A 22204-nucleotide genomic window follows, 5' to 3' on the forward strand; every position below is an offset into this window, starting at 1 on the left:
TGGTCCTACTAAATTTAACCCATGAACGGCATTTTCTGCGAGCCTAACTTCAAGCCACAAATAAACAAACGAAGTGTTCGATCGTTTAAATAGCTGCCTCGCCAGATTTTATTGCATTATAAAGAAAAGTTATTGAAACTAAATACAACTAATAAACAACAACAACTAAAACAAATAACAACAACTACTAATAACAATAACTAAATAAACAACAACTAAATTCCATTCGTTTAGCATTGCGTCATATATTGTTCCTACTAAATCGAAGTAGTTGTGTTTTTTTCATATTATACCCAATTGAGTTTAAATTAAATGTTTTTAGTGCATGAATCTGAATTGAACAACCTGATAATGCTCACTCTGGTTATTGTTATCTGGTTGCTCACTACGTGCTCTTGCGCGCCGAATGCAATCAATTAAAAATGAAAACTGTTGCCAGCGCGAGAAAAGAAATATCATCGGTTTTATTGATACATACATACATACGTACGTATTAGCGTTTTATATAATATAGATAGAAGATAGTAGTTGTTTTGCTTTAATCAATAAGACGAAACCTAAACAATTTTTTTAATTATAAAATTTTATCAATATTTTGCGCGGTAGAAAAGCGTCAAAATAATCACTTCCATTGTTACGTTATCACAATTTATAATTTAAGAAAACTATTTTTACACATGTATTATGTTGATTTCTTTAATTGCATACTTTTTTCTGAACATTTTCTTTCTCTTTTACCTCAATTTTAAAAACAACAATTGAATAGTATTTGTTTCTGTAAAAAAAATACCATTAAAAAAAATTCCTTTTTTTACGTAATGCAGTAATATACTGTATAGTTTTAATATAGTAAATATAAGTTTTAATATAGTGATTATTAAGACTCCTTAATCATTTAAAAATGAATTTTTTTAATGACACATAGATAAATCAACATTTTGAGATTTTATGATTACATTATGAGATTTTATGATATAAAAACATTATCCATTTATTCTAGCGTGATCAAAACTTATACTTATAAAAATCATTTCCACATTTGTGTTATTTTGATTTGTATAAATACATATGTTTATATATATATGCTTACCTTTAGCTTATCTCGTAAAAAAATTTATATGAATTTCTGAAATAAAAATGCAATACAAAGGAGAATTACCTATTCTCGATTGTTTTTTTTAATATGGTATTTAATATGCTTTGATTTAATATGTTTGATCTTAGAATTTTTATAATATTTAACATTTTATTTTAAACTTACATAATTTATTATTTATTTTAAAATTTAAAACTTTGTAACTTTTATAATATTTTAAATTTTTAAAAAATTATAACTATGTAGTTTTAATAAAATTTTAGAAATATTGTGAAGTGCCTAGTTTAACAATAAAAACTATTCTAAAATTTATAATTATTTATAATAATTATATTATTTGCATAATTACTATAATTTTTAATAATTATGTATTTCATTTCATTCAGTTCTTATATTTGAGAATCATGTTATATTATTAATATTAAGCAGAGTTAAGTTGTATTGAATGGCTTTATTGCATTGTATTGCATAAATTGCTTTACATCCTAAACACGTTATCAAAATTAAATATTACTGATGATTTACAAAAAAACATATAAAATATCTAATTCTGAACAAAGCATAAACAAACATTAACTAGTAATTAATATTTTAAATTAAATTATTTGATTGCACATATATAACCACATGTAGCGCATATTAATACATTCAACGAAAGTCTTTAATTTTATTCCAATATAAATTTTATTTTATGTGCCTATTTTTTTTGTTGTTTTAAAATTTTAATGTTTATTTTGAAATATATACTTTCAAAATTTTTATAATGCTTTATAATGTTATTTGGAATTTTATAATTTTCATAATATTTTATAAATTATTTTAAAACTTGTAATTTTATAATGGTTTAAAACATTTTTTTGTAAATTTATAAATTTATAATATTAAATTTATGCTTAATAATATTAAATTTATAATTGATAATATTAAATTTATAATTAATAATATTAAATTTATAATTTATAATTAAATTTTTGATAATTTTAAATTTGTAACTATGTAATTTTTTGGTATTTTTTATTTTATTTTGAAATTAAAAACTGTTTCATACTGATCGTTTAAAGACAAAATATATAATTTATCTAAGACTTAAAACATAAACAAATATAAGGTATCTTGTGTCAATTTATAATATTTATAGTGTATACTTTGTATTGCATGATTTTTTATTCGAAGTATACGCTGTATTGCAGAATCTAATTTGCACCCTAAACACTCCTGCTTTATTAAACTTTTATTTACATACAAAGCATTGTATAAACGAAATAAAAATTGCATTCGGAAAAGCAATTAACAACCTGAATACTGTTCCATACTGATAATTTAAATACAAAATATATAATATATCTGAGACTAATTAAATCATACACAAATATAAGGTATCTTGTGTCAATTTATAATATTAATAGTGTATTCTTTGTATTGCATAAAATTTTATTCTAAGTATACGCTGTATAGCAGAACTGAATTTGCACCCTAAACACTCTTACGTTGTTGAATCATTAATTGATAATTTACAGACGAAATATGTAATGTATCTGTATAAACAAAATAATTGTATAGCCGTATTGCAAAAATTAATTAAATTCTTAAACACTTTAACTTAATAGTATCATTAAAGTATAATTTACAGACGAAATATAAGTCTCTCTTTAAACGAAACAAATGCTGTATTGTGAAGAGTAATTAACATCCAAAGCAGTTTCTCACAATTTAAATAACTGTTTACTTAAGGACAAAATATATAACCCTTCTAAGACTAAATAAAACATAAGCAAATAAGAGGGAAAAACTGCTTTTGTAACACAGAACAAGTAACAGGAAATTTACTGACAAAAGATGAGATATATAATATTTATGAATACAAGTAACTTTTTAATTCTATATTTATAAATATTAAACTATTTTCTTAGAAAAATAATTATTTAAGGTATAAATGTGTAAATGATTTTTCTTTAAAAATAAATTATTTATTGCAAAAAGTATTCTTGTATACAGTTAATAAATTCGCGAAAAGAAATATTTCTTTATTTATTGATTTTTGAATTCATTAAGTGTATGTATCGTCAAATGCCTTACGACATGAAAAAATGCGATGAATATTTTTTTAGTTTGTATCTTCTATATTTGACAATTTGAAGTTAACACTTTAATATTTAATGTATCCATTATTAATGAGTTTCAGAAATGACGTTTAATTTCAATATAACAAATTTAGAGAATGAGCAAAGTATTTAATTGATTTATTAAATTTAGATTATTAAAATATTTATTTCCTCTTTTCTTTGAGCTTTTTATTTATAGGGAGAATGTGTTTAGGCTTTTGAAAATAATAATGAAAATTTATTACCAATTATTTTTTAGCAAAAAAATATTCTAATAATATTTGATTATGATAATTAACAATTTTATATGAGCGTTAATGGTGAACAATGCCTATTATTATTGTTTTTAAAATGATTGAGTTTAGCCTAATCATAAATTTCTAAAACTTTCTTGTAATTTTTACTCGTTTTATAATTTTAAAATTATGAGGTTACTCTTAGGAAACGTTCTTTTTTATATTATGATTAATTGTTTTTTGTTCAATGTGAATTATATTTCTATAAGATTTTTTTATTCATTATTTTATAATTCAGTTTAGTTCTAACGTTTATTTTGTTCAAATTAAAGTAATTTTATTCTATAGATTTAGGAAAATTGCTTAAAATTATTCTTGGTAACCATTTCTAACTATTTATGGCAAAACTTAAACAGAAACATTGTTTAAACATTTATCCATTTTAAATGTGCTTGTTTAAAGGCTGATTAAAATTTTATAAGTGTTATAACTAATTGGTAATTCTTTAATCAATGGAATTTAATTGTAATAATTGCGTAGCGCATTCGAAATAGCAAGAAATTGATATGAGCTTTATAAATTAATTTTAAAATGATTTTTAAAATTTTAATTTTTAAGTCTTAATGCACATTATTTACTTTTCATTTATTGCAAGATTAAGGATGGGACTTAACGGTGTGTAAAATATTTTTCATATACTGGAATTAGTTTTATGTTCAACTTTATATTTGCAAATTCATTCATATTTAACTTTTTGTAGTTAATAATTGATGTTCTTACAGTAAACAGAATTTTGACAAGGAAGTATTAATTAAATATTTTTATACAAATAACAGAATTCATTGATTTTAAAAGGAAGCCTTGTTTATATATAAAAATATATATTTGCTATTTGTAAACTATCTGGTACTCCACTTCTTTACTTATTTGTAAATGAGCAGATAAATCATGAATATTTTTCGAAAGAAATATATAATAATATATATATATATAATAATATGTATAAAATAATAAATATAAAAAAATATATATAAAATAATGCATATAAAATAGTATATTTAAAATATTAGAATAGAGTAATATGTGTTCCTATTAAGATTTATTTGTATTTTTCATATCTTAGACAAAATCGCATATAAGAAAGAAAAAAAATATTAATCTTTTCTTTTCTGATTTGAATTTTTAAACTTCATTTTTTTTATATTACCTTATGTATTTAGCTTAGTTTCAACAATGTTGAGTTTTGATAAAATATTATGTTGCGCAGTATCAATAATTGACGAGATATCAAAAAAATTAAAAAAAAAAATGTTTTTGTCTAATTTCAATGAATGCTCTATTTACTCTTTGCCATTTAAACAAATAGTTTTTTTTTTTAATTTTTCAGCATTTGAGACTTTTAAAGACATCTATTTTATGCACATTTTAACTGTTTTAAAAAATAATATGGTTTTGTCTAAATTTGAATAAAATAAATCTACAAATTATATTTGTAAATATTAAATATGAGCACCTATAAAATCTAAATTTCATAACACAATCATCATTTTGATTATATTTTCATTTTCTCATTTTTTTTTTACCTTCATATATAATAGTACTTTCTTTTTCTTTAAGTTTCTCGCATTTTCCCTAATTTATTTTAGACAAAGAAATGTTTGCTTTAAAATAAAATAAATCATTACTTTCAACTATGAAAGCAAATTAATGTTTCATTACTTATTTGTTTTAATAATCTTTATTTTAAGTTTCACACTCTTAATTTATTTGTAAAAAAATAGTTACTTGTTTGAAAATGAAATAAATTATTACCTTAATTTAGTTTTAAATCAATTCTTATTTGCTTTAATAATTTTAACAGTTTTTAATCAATATACAAGAGAAAATAGTTATTCACTTTTAAAATAAAAATTTATAGAGGAGCTTAGTATGGCTAAATGATAATTTCGAACAACAATAGATTTCTTTCTTAATTTTTAAATCAAATAAATCTGAAAAGTAATTTGAAATATTTTCAGATTCAAAATAACTGAAATGTCAAGTGAAAGTTCCAGAAGTCATTAAAACTAAAGTACTTTAAAGTATTGGAAAAGGTGCTTCTAGCAATTCAATAATTTTCACAAATGCTCAAATAAAATCGTAGAATCATTGGAAAAATTTTGAACTTCTTTTCTTTTCTAATATAATAAAAGTCGCATTTTTAAAATAAATTTAAAAACAAAATTCCTTAGGTGAGTTTATTTAATTCTTTATGTTATTTTACTTTTAGAAAAGAATATTTCTTAAATACATTTCTTTCTGACATTCTACAATTTATATTTAAAAAAGTTACAGTTATTCTTTAAAATATTGTATTATTTATTTTTTTTATTTAAAATTATGCAATTTAAATAGTTTGTGATTGAATTCAATTTTATAATTTGTGTGGTTGTTATTCAAAAGTTCTATTTTGATGCATGACTGATTCTTTTCTATATTTATCTTAAATATTATTAATTCGTCCGATTAGTTTCAAAGATATGACGAAATAGAAACAATATAATTCACATGCTTTTAGCAGGTCTACGAACTGACAACTAATTTAAGAATACTTTTTTCAAATATGGCTACTATTTTATATTTTTAATGTCAAAAATTGTTTGATCCACTTTGTGTAAAAAAGCAATCAAAAACAATTTTTGTGATTGCGTTTTTCCTTAAAATAAAAAAGTTCATTACTTATGTAAAATGTTATTGCGATATTTTTATAAATAAAATATATTTCTCTAAGTCTAAGATCGAAGCAGTAGTGCATGCAAAGTAATTTTTCTCGATCTCTGTTAAATGAAATAATAAATATTTACTTGAAGTTATTTTTTGCATGGAATATCTTTGGATAATTGCTTGCAAAAATTTTTCAACTTGTTTAATTGTTCTTAAGATATAGTGAAATACGGAAAAAAATTAACATTAAGGTGTCCAAACTTTGGGCTATTCTTTTGACCAAACTATTGGGACTATATTTCTTAGATTGTGGCTAACCTCTATATTTTGGGGGTACGAATCCGACGAAAAAAAGGCATGCTTATTCAGAGAAAATACGTTTTCTGTCTGATTTCGTAACTTAAAATATCGTCTGCACTTATAAAGTTAGATATTTGAGGTCACCCCCTCCAGCCATTAGGATTGAGTCCTAACATGTGAAGATCCAATCATTAGATCAAAAGTCATTCAGGTTGGTCCGTTTTTTTTTAAAAGCTCTATACATACGTGCTAAAAAATATCAGGGTCTAAACCTTATATTACGGTAAAATTCAATCAAAAATTTATTTTTTATTTGACAAAATTGCGTGCTAGTTAGAAAACGGTAGTGAATAATAATTAAAAATGATGATCTATTTATTTTTCTATTCGATTAAATTTAATTTCGGACAAAATGAATGTGGAATAAATTCATTTATTGCAAAATGTTTTCTTTATGATTAGCTGATCAAAGAACCACGAAGCAAATCTCTTTTGCTTTCTTTCAGATAGAAAACTCATAAAACTATCAAAACTGAATTAGTCTGATTACAAAAAGTTATTTCGTTCCTCCTAATGCACTGAAGAAACCAGCAGTTGTAGTATTTATTTCATGATCTCACTTATCGAAACCGTTCATAAAAACTGCGTACTTTTTTCCCATGAGAAGTTTTTATTTGGTTTGTTTCATCTCTTACGAGATTACTGCTCCAAATTAAATGCAAATCGTCTAAGCCTAAGGTCTTCATTTGAGAGAGTTGGAGCAGTATAAAAATAATTACACAAAAGAGGGATTAGTAATTTGCGAAATTTTCGTTATTACTTTTTATTCATTTTTTCCATCTTTTTAACTTTTATTTTAATCTTGTATTCATTATTTATTAAAACAATTTATTTTCCTGTTCAGTTTATAAAATTTGGTGTATATGGCAGGAATGTTTTTCTTGATATTAAAGCAGATACTAATTTCTTATATAACAAAAGTTAGCAAAAATTAAATATTTTATTTTATTTTCCTTAAAGTTTAACTCAGATTATGGTACAAAGCAAAGCATTCTATTTTATAACAGGCGTTGAATAACCAAACCATAATTAGGTTTACAACTACCTATGCACAACTCTGTAGTCTTGTAATTCCAAACGCAGAAGACAAAGAAACTGCTGAATCAAGCATTGTGATAAACTAGCCTTTGTGTGAGGACTTTTTAATGAAACTATTCCTCATTTGCATTACATCAAAAGGAAAACCATATTCCCTCATGGTTAGCCTGACGGTAAAGAGATTCTTACCCATCACCCGTCTACCCCTGAAATTCGTATGAATAAGCTGTCTCTGGGATTCAAACCTATGTCACTTCATCGGAAGACAACCACCCTATTTTTTGAACCACAATGTCTCAAACAGTGATATTTTATTTTATAACCGTCGTTGAACAGTCAACCCAATTCTGAGTTTACGACTATTAATTTTCAAATCCATAGCCTTGTAATTTTGAACCCAATCCGAAAGACAAGGGCACTCCTGGATCAAGCATTGGGGCAAACTGGCCTTCATGCAGGGCATTTTGTTGGAACAAACCTGCGTTTGCGTTACAAGGATAGGTAAACCCCGAAAACTTTTATTATCTTCTCGCTCTGCTGTGATTTTAACTTAAATATTGTACACGACTTTGCATTTCTCATTTTAACTTTAACCTTTTTTGAGCTTTTAAATACCTGCTAATTTAAACTGTTTTTATGCACTTTATTTATTTAATTGTATATATTTTTAATATATTATATATATATTTTATTCTTAATTCTTTTTGGATTCTTAAGTTACTGTTTTTAAATTTAACTTTTAATTTTTGTACATTTTATATTTTGCTTTTTAACTACTTCTGAATTTAACTGTTTTTGTTCATTTTTATTTAACTGTAAATTTTTTTTGATATTTATTTTTCTTGAGTCTTTTTGGATTTTTTTACTTTACTGTTTTAAACTCTAAATTTTAACTTTTACCTTTTGTAACTTGTTGTACATTTTACCCTTTACTGACTTTCTAGGGAACATTTTATTTCTTATACTTTTTGTAGTCACGCTGGTTTACTTTTGAATTCAAATTTTAAATTTAAATTTTAAATTCTATCTTTTAACTTCTATCTATTTACAATCTATTGCTCGTGATTGTTTACTTCTAGCTTTTAATTTTGCTTTTCAGTGTTCTAGACTTTTAAGGTTGCACCCATCGTTTGACTCGTGAAGTTTGATCGTTGACGTTTATATTCTTCTTGTTGATACTGAAAACATCAAGTCTTAGTGTGCTTGTTGCTGATGAACTTCATTTTGATTCATATTTTAATAATACCCCTTTTGATCATTAAACAGAAGAGGAAGCATATAAATTATGTAAATGAATCTACTTAAAATTAACATTCAAAACTTTTTCATAAAACAAGTTAAAAGTAAACAAAATTTTGAATTTTTGAAAGTTATTGAATATTAAATTTCTAGTATAAAAAATTGCATGGTTAATTCATTTAAAGAATATATCACCCTTTTACGGATTATTTTGGAAAGCTAATTCAAAAAAATTTAAATCATACTAAAATCTTGGTACCTTACCCTTAAATGGGTATCCTTAAATTGTTTTTTTTTTTTAATGTAATTGATAAGTGGTTTTTATTTTTTTAAAAATTACAATTTTAATGAAATAACTAATCAAATAATAGATACTGTGATCTAAGTTAGAAATGTAAATAGTTATTCAATATCAAACCCAACTGAATAAAACAGATCCAAAAATTGAGGAAAATTGATCCATTAACTAATTGATGTACACTCAAAACTAATTAATGTACACTAAAAACTAATTAATGTACACTCAAAACTAATTTCATCTATAGTTTATTAATTACCCTTTAGAACTTACACCGCTCAAATGTCCTATATTTTGCTATCAACCCTTGAAGTCTGCATTGCTCCCTGGGAAGTGGAGGATAGCGTTCACATTGAAAAGCAATAGAATAAACATATCGCCGGCCAGGTGGCCGAGCGGTTAGCGTGCCTGACTGCGAAGCCATAGGCTGCGGGTTCGAATTCCGCTCTGGGCATGGATGTTTCTCTCTCTCTTTGTGCTGTCCTCTGTTGTGTGTGTGTATGGTGTGTGAATGTGGCCCACCCTATAAACGGGTTTGTGGCAGTGTGGCATGGGCAATGTTGCTCGCCTCCGTGACTTTGGTTCACAAGTGCCCACTGGGTAACGCGAAATGAGCAACAATTCTGGCATAGTATAGGCAAAGATTCAAATTCAGTGCCTGCCATTGGAAAAAAAAAGAATAAACATATCTTTTCATAACATGGAATAGTTATTGAGAGATTAATATTTTAAAAATATGGCATTATTCAATATTTTACATCTTGTAAACACAAACATTATTCAAATTTTATATTTAATCATTTAAAATTACCTAGCTTAAGAACAATGTCAAAGAACAATGTGTGAGAACATATCTCACAATTCAAAATTTTTTGAACAATCAATCATAAAAAAAAATAAAAAATAATTATTAAAAATTATTTCTCTCACAAAATTATCTTTGGATAATTGTGTAATCGTGTCTACGTCGAATGCCTTTAAGTCGAATGCGTTAGCCCCTATAATTTATATATAACTTACTTACCTTATTTAAAGTTTAATAATTGCAAAGTGCTGTGTAAGTTTAGCTTTGATTCAAGCTTTCAATTTGAAATATTGATCAAATACTCATTGGTAAAGAGTGATTATGACATTAGATTTTAATAGTATAGTGATATCCATAATAATACATATATCTACGTGAATAAATTTTTTAAGTCCTTTATAATTATTCTTAGCGTATTAGCATAGTAAGTAACGTATTAGTATAGTGAGATCTATAATAATATCTATCTAAATGAATAAATTTTTTAAATGTTTTATATTTGTTCTCAAAGTATTAGTATAGTGAGATCTACAAGTATAATAATATGTATATCTACGTGAATAAATTCTTTATATCTTTTATAATTATTCTTAACGTATTAGTATAGTGAGTAACGTATTAGTATAGTGAGATCTACGTGACTAAATTTTTTAAATCTCTTATAATTTTTCTTAGCTTATTAGTATAGTGAGATCTGTAATAATATACACTCTATAACAAAAAAATAGACGCAGCAAGAAGAAGTTGTCCGATTGAAACGAAAATTGGTGGATAGGACAATTTCAGAACAATTGAATAATTTATTGCAGAGTTACAATAACAAGTTCAATAATGTGTTGACCGGCCTCTAGCCTGAATACAGGCTGCCACACGGCTTGGCATAGACCGATAAAGCTCCCGGATGGTCTCTTGCGGTATTTCCTGCCAAATTCGATCCAATTGTCGAGCGAGGTCATCAACATTCCGTGCCAGATGCAATCGCCTTCCAACCATATCCCAGTCATGCTCGATGGGAGAGAGATCTGGTGATCTGGCAGGCCAAGGAAGAGTTTGACAAGCTTGCAGACAGTTCATAGCAACACGTGCCGTATGTGGTCTGGCATTGTCCTGCTGAAAAACCAGTCCAGGGCGCTGCAAAAGGAACGGTAGCAAAACAGGCCTTAGGATGTCGTCGACGTACCGCTGTGCAGTAAGTGTACCTCTAATGACGACCAAAGGGGTCCAGCTGTCAAAGTAAATGGCACCCCAGACCATAATGCCTTGTTGAGGTCCGGTGTGGCGTGCAATAGTGAAGGCAGGATGCCCCTCTGCCCTGTGCGTCTCCAAACACGTCTTCGATGATCGTCAGGACACAGTTGGAAGCGGGATTCGTCGCTAAAGACTATACGTCCCCAGTCGGCATCATTCCAGCCTGATCTGTTCAAAACATTCATGCATACGAAATTTCAAAGCAATCGGATGATTGCTTCATGGTGCGTCGATTTTTTTGTTATAAAGTGTATATCTACGTGAATAAATTTTTTAAATCCTTTATAATTATTCTTAACGTATTAGTATAGTGAGTAACGTATTAGTATAGTGTGATATCCATTATAACATATGTCTACATAAATTAATTTTTTAAATCGTTTATAATTACTTTTAACGTATTAGTATAGTGTGATTTATAATAATATATATCTACGTGAATAAGTTCTTTAAATCTTTTATAATTATTCTTAACGTATTAGTATAGTGAGTAATGTACTAGTATAGTAAGATCTAAAATAATATATGTCTGCGTGAATAAATTTTTTAAATCTTTTAAAATTATTAACGTATTTGTATAGTGAGTAGCGTATTAGTGTAGTGAGATCTATTATAATAAATACGTGACTAAATTTTTTAAATATTTTATAATTATTCTTACCGTCACAAAAATTTTAATCGGAATCATTCTCAAATTGAAACCATTGTATCATGTAAACATGTCTTATAACTATAGTTTTTAGTTTCTTCCCATGAATAAAGCATCAAACATAAAAAGTTGCCAAAGGGCGATTCACGTAAAATGAAAAATGTTTGAGTCTCACATTCATATCTTGTTTTAAAATCTCCCTTTTAAATTTGTCCCAGTGAGTTCCAATTTATCCTTCTTTAAAATCGTGATGTTTTCTAACCGAACGTAGCCATCGAAATCGAATATTCCAAAAAACCCAATCTTCAAGAATACTTTATATTCCGAAAGCTTCATTCTACTTCCCCAACACATTCCATAACATCACCTGTAAATCATCTCTCGCTTCACCTCTGTCCTCACAGAAACTAAGTAAAAAAGAAAAGAATCTCAAACTTTGAAAACTTGCTTATGCTCGAAGTCGTCGATAGAGGGCGCAATGACCCTCTGGCGTGTCGCCAAAAACTTAGGTGGAAAAATGTGGATCGATGGAGGTTCTCTTATCGTTTGGGGCCTCTTCTATGAGAAAATCGGAAGATTCGGGAGGGAATCGATACCCCCGATTCCGCTAATGGGATGTTGACGACTACTTCTTTCCACATTATATATATAGTCGGTGAAGGCTATATTCAAAAAGGTTAAAGTCCCCTGCTCAAACTCTTTCAGTTGTTTTCTCCTTTATAAAGCAGGTCACGTTATTTTGTTTTTGTGTGAAAATACGGTGTCGAGACGCATTTTCATTTTGTTCTTATAAGAACGTGAAGAACTTGCTGTTTGGAGGGTAGACGTGTATTGTATTATTCCAACCACGTGTGTTTTTGTTGTTCTCTGGACAATACTCAACTTAGAATTCTTTGCCATATCCCTAAAAAGCAAAATAAGATTATGGCTTGTTTCTATAACGTACATTCATCACTTTTATTAATAGATTAACTAACTATTAGTAACTATTGAAAGATAGTTTAGAATTTATGATCGTTGATTTTCTTTAAAGTTCAAATTTTTTTCTGTAAAGGATATATATATCTTAAGCTTAGCATGCATTTCTATACATATATTTTTATGTTAAAGAAATTCATTCTTATTTAAAGCATACAGGATAACTATTTTTATTTCATTTATTTTTATGGTTAACAGTATTTGTTTAAGACATTTTCCAAAAACTTTTTTTAAGAGTTTTTAACTAAAATGTAACTTTAGAATTAATGGGAAAAACTTAAGTTCTATAACTTCAGTCACTATCGAAAATGAATGAATGGTAGTAAAACAATAAAAGGCTGTCTCTGTGGGTTTGTGCATAATTTATAATTGCAAGTTTGAGAACACTTTTATTGTAAGCTCAAAAGTATGTTCTTTTATCTTTTATATCTTGTAATATCTTTAAATTAATGAATAAATAAAAATACTAATCTCGCCGAAGTCGGCATCTAACCCAAGAAACATAAGATATATATATATATATATACTTCTCAAGACTTCAACTTCACAAGAACAATCAAACTTCACAGGATTATGTCTTCACGAGTTTTTGACCTCGATAGATTTTAAAAAGAAATTTTTGCCCAGCGATATGTTGGCCACAAGATTTAGTTTCGAAACCGTTTAAACAGTTGCTAGAAGACTAAAGAACTTTTGAACTAAGTATTTGGGCAAATTTACCTTTAAGGTAATCGTTTCGTATAAAATTACTGTTAGATTCTAGGGTTAGATTACGGTGTTGTTCGGTTAGCTTGGAGAAGGTGTAGCATATAACTTCTATGAGGTTTAATCCTGTCTCCCCTCACCGACACCAAAAGCAAAATCAAGCCTGCACCCAATTGTTTAACCTTATCTCGAAGACAATGGTTAATTTAATTGGTTCAATTAGTTAAATTGTGACAACTTAAATAATACGTAAATACAGAGCATTGTATCAACTGTTTCTTGATTTCATTGAGAATAATTTAGCTTTTTTTCACAAATGAGAAAAATCATTGTTTTTAAATATATATTCTCATGTTCTGCTTCTTCTACTGGCATTTGTGTATAGATAAAAAGGATATGTTCCGAATAGGAAGCTTCGAATATTAAGATATGTCCCGTGTAAAAAGTTTTGAAATGGCAAATATTCCGAAATTAAGAGAGCAGATGTAATTGCTTTTTTTTAAAAAAAAAAATTGATAAAACGATTTATATATAAATAAAAAAAGTATAAAAGTTCAAGGATTATAACACTTTCTCAATTCTTTCCTGTTAAATGCTTCAACACATAACTTTCAATATAATTTGAGAAGTCACGAAGATGCGCAATTACTAATACGAATCCTAAAACACCAAAGTATATCCAAACGTAAATTTAGCCTCCTATTCCGCATTCTTTATTGGTAACTTAGCAACGAATTACTCTGAGTTGCTGCTAATGGAGTGTTAAGGCTTTCGCAAATTGTTTTCCCCCACAGTAACAACAGCATCAAATAGCATTTTCTTCAAACTAAACTGTAATTGATCTTGGCGTTGATGGCTGTGCAATCTGTACAATGTCCCAGACATTCCAGACTCATCCTCACCCCCTTTGCTTTATCTCAGATACACTCCAGAACGGGAAGAGTAAAATGTACTAGGCAATTAAGGATTAAAATTCCGTATCTCTATGGTATTGAAAGCACTTAATATCAAACTTATCTTCCTGACTGCTAGGCCCTTTTGAGTTAGAAATAATCAAATGTAAAACCATTTATTTCAAATCGAAGTAAAACTGAGAATTGAAACTTGGAAACTTGGCAATGATGTTTTTTACAAAAACTCAATTTAACTATTACGGATTGTTTGCTTTTAATTATATTTCTCATATTGAATAGTTACGCCGAAAAATACGTGCTTGCCTAATTTTAACTTTGAGAAGAATTTACGATCATCTATTTAATTTGATTTTTTACATAACACTAAATATAATTCGTGTTGGGTTTAGAAAAAAAAATTATTACTCGGAAAAAAATAATCTGGTAAAATTATGCTACTGTACCCTTATGGCATATCAGGTAAAAGTAATAATTATGGTAATAAAAATCAAAATATACATTATTTTAACCATTCACTTTGGTAATTGTTCCGTTCTTTATGGTAACGGTATACCAGAAAATCTGTTTTTCAAAACTGTAGTTCTTATTATCACACATTTATCATAAAAAAATTTTTTTTAATGGTGGGCACTTGGAACTATTGTCCATTGGCCACAGAAAGTGCCAGAACTGCTAACTCTCTTTTCGTTAACCAGTGGGCACCTGTGGCGAAGCCACGGTGGTGGAGCAGCGTCGCCCACGTCACACTACCACAACCCGTTTATAGGGCGGGTCACATTCACACACAAAGGAGAAAGGACATAGAACACAGATAGAGAAAAAGAAACACCCATGCCTTGCCCGGGATTCGAACCCAGAACCTTTCTGATGTGAGGACAGTTCCCTGCCCTCTACACAGGCCGGTCGGCATTTATCACAAAATACGAAAGTGAAATTTAAATTTAACCGAAAAATTGGTTGTTATGCTTCGCTCTAAGATATCATGATAAAATTACTAAATTTTTCGACATTTAAAATTTTTTATCCCATATTATAAAACCATATTTTATTGTTAATATAGCCAAAATCATTATTAAAGCTCTTCGGTAAAAATTAGCAAGCTGTTTTGTGTTTCCCATACAGACAAAAACATGGTAAAATTTTAACATATTCTGCATGTGTTCACCATACTTTTTCTTCTAAGTGTAACATTAAACATAAATACCTAACTCTCTGCATTAAACATCACTTAATACAGAAAATTTTGTAATTTGTTAAGTAAGTGTAGCCATTAATACAGTTTAATGAATAAAAAACTAATTAAAATATACTTGCAATTTTTACTTTAGAATTTTTCAAACAAAGCCTCTTTAAAAAAATACTACAATTTACTAATCTTATAAAGCATAGACTTTCTTATTAATTGGTAACAAACAGAACATATGCTTATATTCAATTTACACACTTGTAGAGCACATACACAAGATACATTGAGTAAAATGTTGTACCTTAGATCTATTTCAACTTTTCATTTATTTTTTTATGCAGAAAGTAATAATTCCATTAAGTTAGAAATTCTATGGGAAATGCAATGCACGTTTGTTCTATAATATAATTTTTCATGAATGCCACGAAACTGTCCAAATGTCAACAACATTGAATTACTTTTGATTTTACAAAAAAGAATTTTTTATGCAAAACTTATCATATTGCTGCTAGGGAGCAATGTGTTTAGTTTTATCGTTTGCCTCATAAAATTGTGAAGTTGAAAAAGGCGTACATCGTAGTTTTACGGAAAGGCACTCAGGGCGCGTCATCAGTAGAATTAATTTTACTGCGAAATCCCCTTTTTTTACCAGAACATTTCATACAATATATTTTACCGTAATAAATATTTTACTACAGTGATTCAGTGATTTTACAATAAAATTACAATAAAAAATTATCGGGTAGTTTGCTCCGTAAAATTTTGTGGTTAAAATAGATTTTACGATGAAAAGTACCAGAACCCTGGATACGTGATATTTTACCGTGATTTGATCCGGAATTAGTTGTGCATCAAAAATTGGATTTAACTGTGCATAAAAAAAGAGAAATCGCCGAGTATGTTTTACCATTTACGTTTAATGTTTCAAATTATAACAATTAGAACTTACTTATTTAACCCCTTCTCTGTCGAATTTTTTTTTTTTCGAATTTCCGACACAAAAAAAGCATTATTTTATTACTGAAAATTAATATGTGTTTTTTCCTTAATTAGAAACTGCAAAATATTTTTGTCAGTAAGTAGTGTTTTGTTTGACCTATTGGTGGTAAAATTTTCCCTGCAATGAGTTTTTTTCCCCTGCAATGCACCCAAATATTATCTTAAAATAATGCACTGTGATAGCATGTTTATTAACTCTATTACTTTGAGGTTTTTAAAATAAATATTTGCATAAAATAATTATTAAAATTAAGTAAAAAATATTTTGGAAAATAATTTTTCAGCCTTACCGTTAAAACATTTTTACAATCAGTCTTGGGCATCAGAGCGTAAAAATCATATTTATCGCATTTATCACATAACTTTTTTGACATGCAACGTAACACTATGAAAGCAAAATTATAAAAAAGTACAAACTAATTATGATTCCAATTCAAGGCGGGAAATCTCATTGCAAAAATTTTAAAGAAAGTGGGACTAGTTGCGCCATCTCTTAGCAATATTTAGAAATATAGAAATAATCACTGGATTTAAAGAGAGTGTAAGTAGCGACGAATTCAATTTCAATGATGCAATTTTTCTCTTCGTCGCATGGCATGCGACACCGACTATACCGACACAAAAACGTATGAGATGAGATGTCGACGGAGATTATACAATCACCCTTTTTAGACTTTACAGATTTGCCAAAATTTTTAAATTTTTGGAACAACATGAAAAAACATTGTAGTGGATTTGAATTTTTCAAAATCATCTGTTCCTTAATGATTCACACCGGCCACATGTGCACTGTATAATAGTAATGAGTCACATATAAATTTTAGGTTATAAAAAATACTGTCACATATACTGAGAAGAAAAGTATGGCCAAAACTACCAGAATATGGTAAAATTTACCACTCTTCTAGAAGAAATTTTAATTTTAAAATTATAAATTATAGATGGTTAAAAATTGTGAAAAACCCGTTTTTAATATAAATTATTTCATAAATTCTCCGCTTTTACCATGTTATATTTTATTAAAGGTCCAGTATAATAATTATTTATCATGTGACGATTTTGTAAACTATTAAGAGTATATTGACCAATAGCTAATAAACTATTTTGTTAGGGCTCCGTTTCAATGAGAATATATTTTGTATGTGATCCGCTTTAAAGATAAACTATTTTGTTCGGAGTACGTTTGGAAAAAAAAATTTCAAGTGTTTGTCAACCAATCAAAAGTTTTCCTAAAAAAAAACCTCTTTAAGTAATCAATCAGAAATTATAGTTAGCAAAAAGTTAATAACATTTTGCTTCGTATCTTTCATAAATTTCTTCTATAGTTTGTCTGAAGTAAGAACTCCCCTAGCCAGTCATCTGAATCCCTGGTGCTTACTATGGTAACGAGATATTACTATTTTAAATATGGGTGTGGGGTCACTGTTTAGGACAGGTTTAGGCTTGGGCTGGCGTGAGAAATGTTATCTTTTTTTCCGGTTTATTGTGTTAGCCCTAGAGTGAAGAGAAGCTACCCTCCTTAAAATGCACTATTCTTGTTTCCATAGCAGCAGACTGTCTCAGACTTTGTGGCGGGGGGAGTTCTTACCGTAGACAAACTATAACTATACGTGATTCTAATTGTGGTCTCTTTTTTTTCAGGCAGGTGGGGGAATGGCAGGAGAGGTGGACGTTCTGGTAAGTAAATTGTTCTTCTCTTATTAGTGCATGAAATTCGAATAGTTACAAACTTATTCAAAGAAAATGTTAAGTTAATAATCAGATAGAATCTTAAAAATCATCAAAAAACTGTTAAAGCCGGGATTATTCCAGAACTTTTCCTCCTATTTTCGTAAAATTGTGAAATATCTTCGAATAATATTAATAATTTGTAAAAATAGGGTCCCACTTTTGTGGTTTCCTAAAAATAATTAATAAATGTTTGTTTGCTGTTTACAAATGGACTTTCTGCTTAGATAACACAAAAAAATTATATTTATTTGAACTAATGCATTCAGGGCAGACATGTTATATGGTAGCCCAAGTACAAAAAAATTTAAATTTATTGAATTTAATTTTTTTTTAAATCTTTGACACATTTCTGACGGTGTATTTTTAATATTTCGTTGAAAGATTCAATAAAAATTTGACAGACAATCTTTTATTTTTATAAACTCACTATGGATTTGTTCTATGGATTGTTCTATATAACTCGTTGAGAAATATAAATTATCTTTTTTATTAATTAATTATAAATGATTATTCATACTTATATTCAGCTTATTCACATAAATACTTATATTATTATAAATACTTATTTTTAGCTTACTTATTTACTTATTTTATTTTTATCTGTTATAAAATAATTTTGAAACATTTTGCGTTTTAACACCCTATGTCAATCATTAGTTTGGTTTTAATTAACTTTTTCTTTTTACGTACTTAACCGATTGGACTATCTTCATATTTTAAAGAAACCCATCAAGAAAAACTTAAATAATTTTGATTTTATAAAATGCATGTTCAGACAATATTTCTGCTGATATCTCTATTCAAATTTCTATGTTTATACTTAATTTTCTTGATATTTTCAACTCTCAATATTGTAGTGGCTTATTGCAAAACATTTCTGTAACGCGGCTTACTATACGTACTTGCATAGCGAAATATAACAGATAGAATTACTTGAGACATTTTATTGGAACGTGCTTTCCATTCGAAGTTCTATTCCTTTGAATTTATAATAACGAATGCAGTACTAGCGCCATCTGGAGAAAAATAAGCACGCTTCAATCTTTTCTTTTCTTACTGCAAATAAGCATAAAAAGTCACATCAAATACGCAATATTCGTGCTGAAAGAAATCTAGTAGGTTCTGATGCATCTGAAAACGAATTTTCTTACTCGCTACGACTGTATTTGCTAGCTTTATATGATATTACATTGTTTTATATTTTTGATTATTATTGTTTATATTTTTGATTTTTAGGTAAACAAAAAATGAAATTAAGTTAAAAAAAGATATCTATGAATACAATTGTGTAATCTTTTTGTTCAAAAAATTATATTTATTTTTTAATAGTAAAACGTTAATTGAGTTTTTTAAAAAAAAGGTGTTTTAATGGTTTGAAATAATTCTGAAATTAAACTATTTTAAATATATAAATTTAACAAATAAATTAAACCTTTTACACTATAATGTTACTTTTTAACAGAGCTACTATTATCCGTTAAATAGTATTCTTAGTGTAATTCTAGTTTTTATTTAATACTGGGTAATATTTCTTACTTTTTTACTTAGACATTGGCACGGGATTGCAGTAGTAATAGTTCTAATAGTAAAGAGTTCATTGAGCTGATTTTAAACGTTTTGAAATAATACTGAAATTGAACAATTTTATCGGTAGAAATTCAACAAATAAATTTCTTTTTTTATACTATAATGTTTATTTTTAATTAACGGTCACTGCTATTTTCTGTTATATAGAATTTAAGTGTGATTTTTGCCTTTATTTAAATCTAGACAATATTTCTTATTTTTTGTTTAGACCTTGCGCGTGACATCAGTAGAAATTAAGTAATCTATTGTTTTTTAGTCTTTTTTTGCAATTGCATCTTCTTTCTTAAAATTGTTACAAAACACAATAATATCTTCCCAAGTTGAGAAAAAAACGGCCTATTTATGAATATTACGGCAACAAAAGGAGGAGATATTTTGGAATCGAAATTTAAAGGAAAAAAAATGCAATCTGAGCTTGCTTAGCTCGTTTATTGGATACTAATGATTTTTAATATACACTTCCCTACAATAATGGAACAGACACTTTCAGCTTTTAACATTTTTTTTTAAATTTCTCAAAAAATACTTAGAAGATTATTTTGTAACTTTAGAGGCAATTAGTGCATGCTATTTTTCATACTTAGCAGTAAAGTTTAAAGCATTCAGAGGCTTAAGGGACCGACCATAAATTACGAAAGAAAACAAGCGTTTTTGAATACCTTGTACCTAAAAATCACACAATAAGCTTATAACTTGTAAATCAAACAATAAGCTTATAACTTATCACTAGTTGTCATTTGCATAAAATTTCATAAACCTAACTTAATTATTTATAGAGTAATGGACATTTCATAAAAAATATAAATTTATTGCCTTACCTTTTCCTGCAATAACTTCAAAAATATTTATTACAATTAAGCAAAATTTTTGGAACAATTGAAAATTAATTACAAAACTATTGTTTTAACCTTCCGTTAGTCGCGCGCACCTCACAGGTGCATCCCTACTGTACTTCCACCTCCTTTGCCGTCAATAGATTTTTCCGGGGGTCGAGCCTAATGTTATGTTCCTAACTTTGGATTACTCAAATGTCCGTGTAAAACCGACCTTAGAACATGTCGATGGAGAGTTGGAACCGCTCAAATCACCCCTCTGGTGCAGCGCGACCATTGACGCAAGTATTATGGATATAATATTTTTATGAATTAAATATATATATTTTATTTCATTTTCTGTCCTTCTCAACGTAGCAGGTATAAATGGTCAAGTTATATACACAGAAAATGGTTACGGAGTAAAAAACCGCAGAACCTTCTTGCGTCAATTGGTTGAACATCTTGTGATGGAGGAAGAGATCCGACGCGGGAGCAAGAAAAATTTATCTTCGGTACTTCGCTAAATAAGTTTTTTTGATATTTATCTCTCTAAAGAGTCTTAAATTGGTAACAATTAACTATTTAAACTAGACTAAATTTCATTTGGCTTTCAAAAAATCAGAAACACCTCATAGGTGCAACGCGATTAACCATGTCGGAAACAAGTGCGCGACTAACGGAAGGTTAAAATTGGAAAGAAATCGTTAATAACTGCTCGCGATATGACTATTTAAAGTAGTTTTTTTATACTGCGCATACACGGAAAAAATTTTTAAATTTTTTTATTTTTTCCTTATTTCGTAACGAATAGTAATTGGCAACTAACTGAAAAAGTCTGATTTGAATGTCTTAAAAGATTTAAGAGTTTCAAGCAATTTTCAAAGTAGTTTTTGTACTTTTTTTTAAAAAAAAGCTCAAAATAATAAGATTATTGTCAGATAGGGCAGCTTTCTATGAATGGTGGTACTCTTTTCAAAATGAGTTTCTACATATACATCCTGTATACCTTTAATTAATTTTTTTTGCAGTACCATTTGAAGTACATACTATTTTCAATGCTATTTTGGTAATTACATTTGGAACAAATTCTTAGAAATTTTATATTCATATTTTAAATTCAAATTTCTTGGACAACAATTTTAGGCCTTTTATTGTATAATAAACTGTTAAAATGTTTAATTAAGGAAAAAGGCGAGAATAATGGCATAGTAGTAAAGTAGGTAAAACCGAGAGCAGTATTCAAGACTGTAGAAACTTACTTAGACAGCAACTTACTTAGACAGAAACTTACTTAGAAGCAATGTCACTAAACATTTGTGGCACACCAATTTACGCTTAATCTGCGATGTTTTTGAATTAAACTTCCTTTTCCAGCACCAATTGTTAAGCATCATAAAAACTAAAATATGCCTTTAAATGATTATGTAACCTATATTAATTAATAAGCATATTTAAAACAGAAATATAGTTTAGTTTGTTTAAAGGATCAGTTGCTTTGATTTTTCTCTGCTTGTA

The 22204-nt window shown here is 27.7% G+C and overlaps 1 protein-coding gene across 15 annotated transcripts in view; it reads left to right on the plus strand.

Moving 5' to 3' along the window:
* Positions 1-22204, plus strand: part of LOC107442885 (coiled-coil domain-containing protein AGAP005037) — a 301042-nt gene that overhangs the window by 186659 nt on the left and 92179 nt on the right. For all 15 annotated transcript variants that reach the window (XM_071182301.1, XM_071182305.1, XM_071182308.1 and 12 more), the window contains one exon: positions 18198-18233. In XM_071182301.1, coding sequence (XP_071038402.1) covers positions 18198-18233 — 36 coding nt within the window. The remainder of the gene's footprint in view (positions 1-18197; positions 18234-22204) is intronic.

This window comes from Parasteatoda tepidariorum, chromosome 6, assembly GCF_043381705.1.
Source record: "Parasteatoda tepidariorum isolate YZ-2023 chromosome 6, CAS_Ptep_4.0, whole genome shotgun sequence".
Classification (NCBI taxonomy): domain Eukaryota; kingdom Metazoa; phylum Arthropoda; class Arachnida; order Araneae; family Theridiidae; genus Parasteatoda; species Parasteatoda tepidariorum.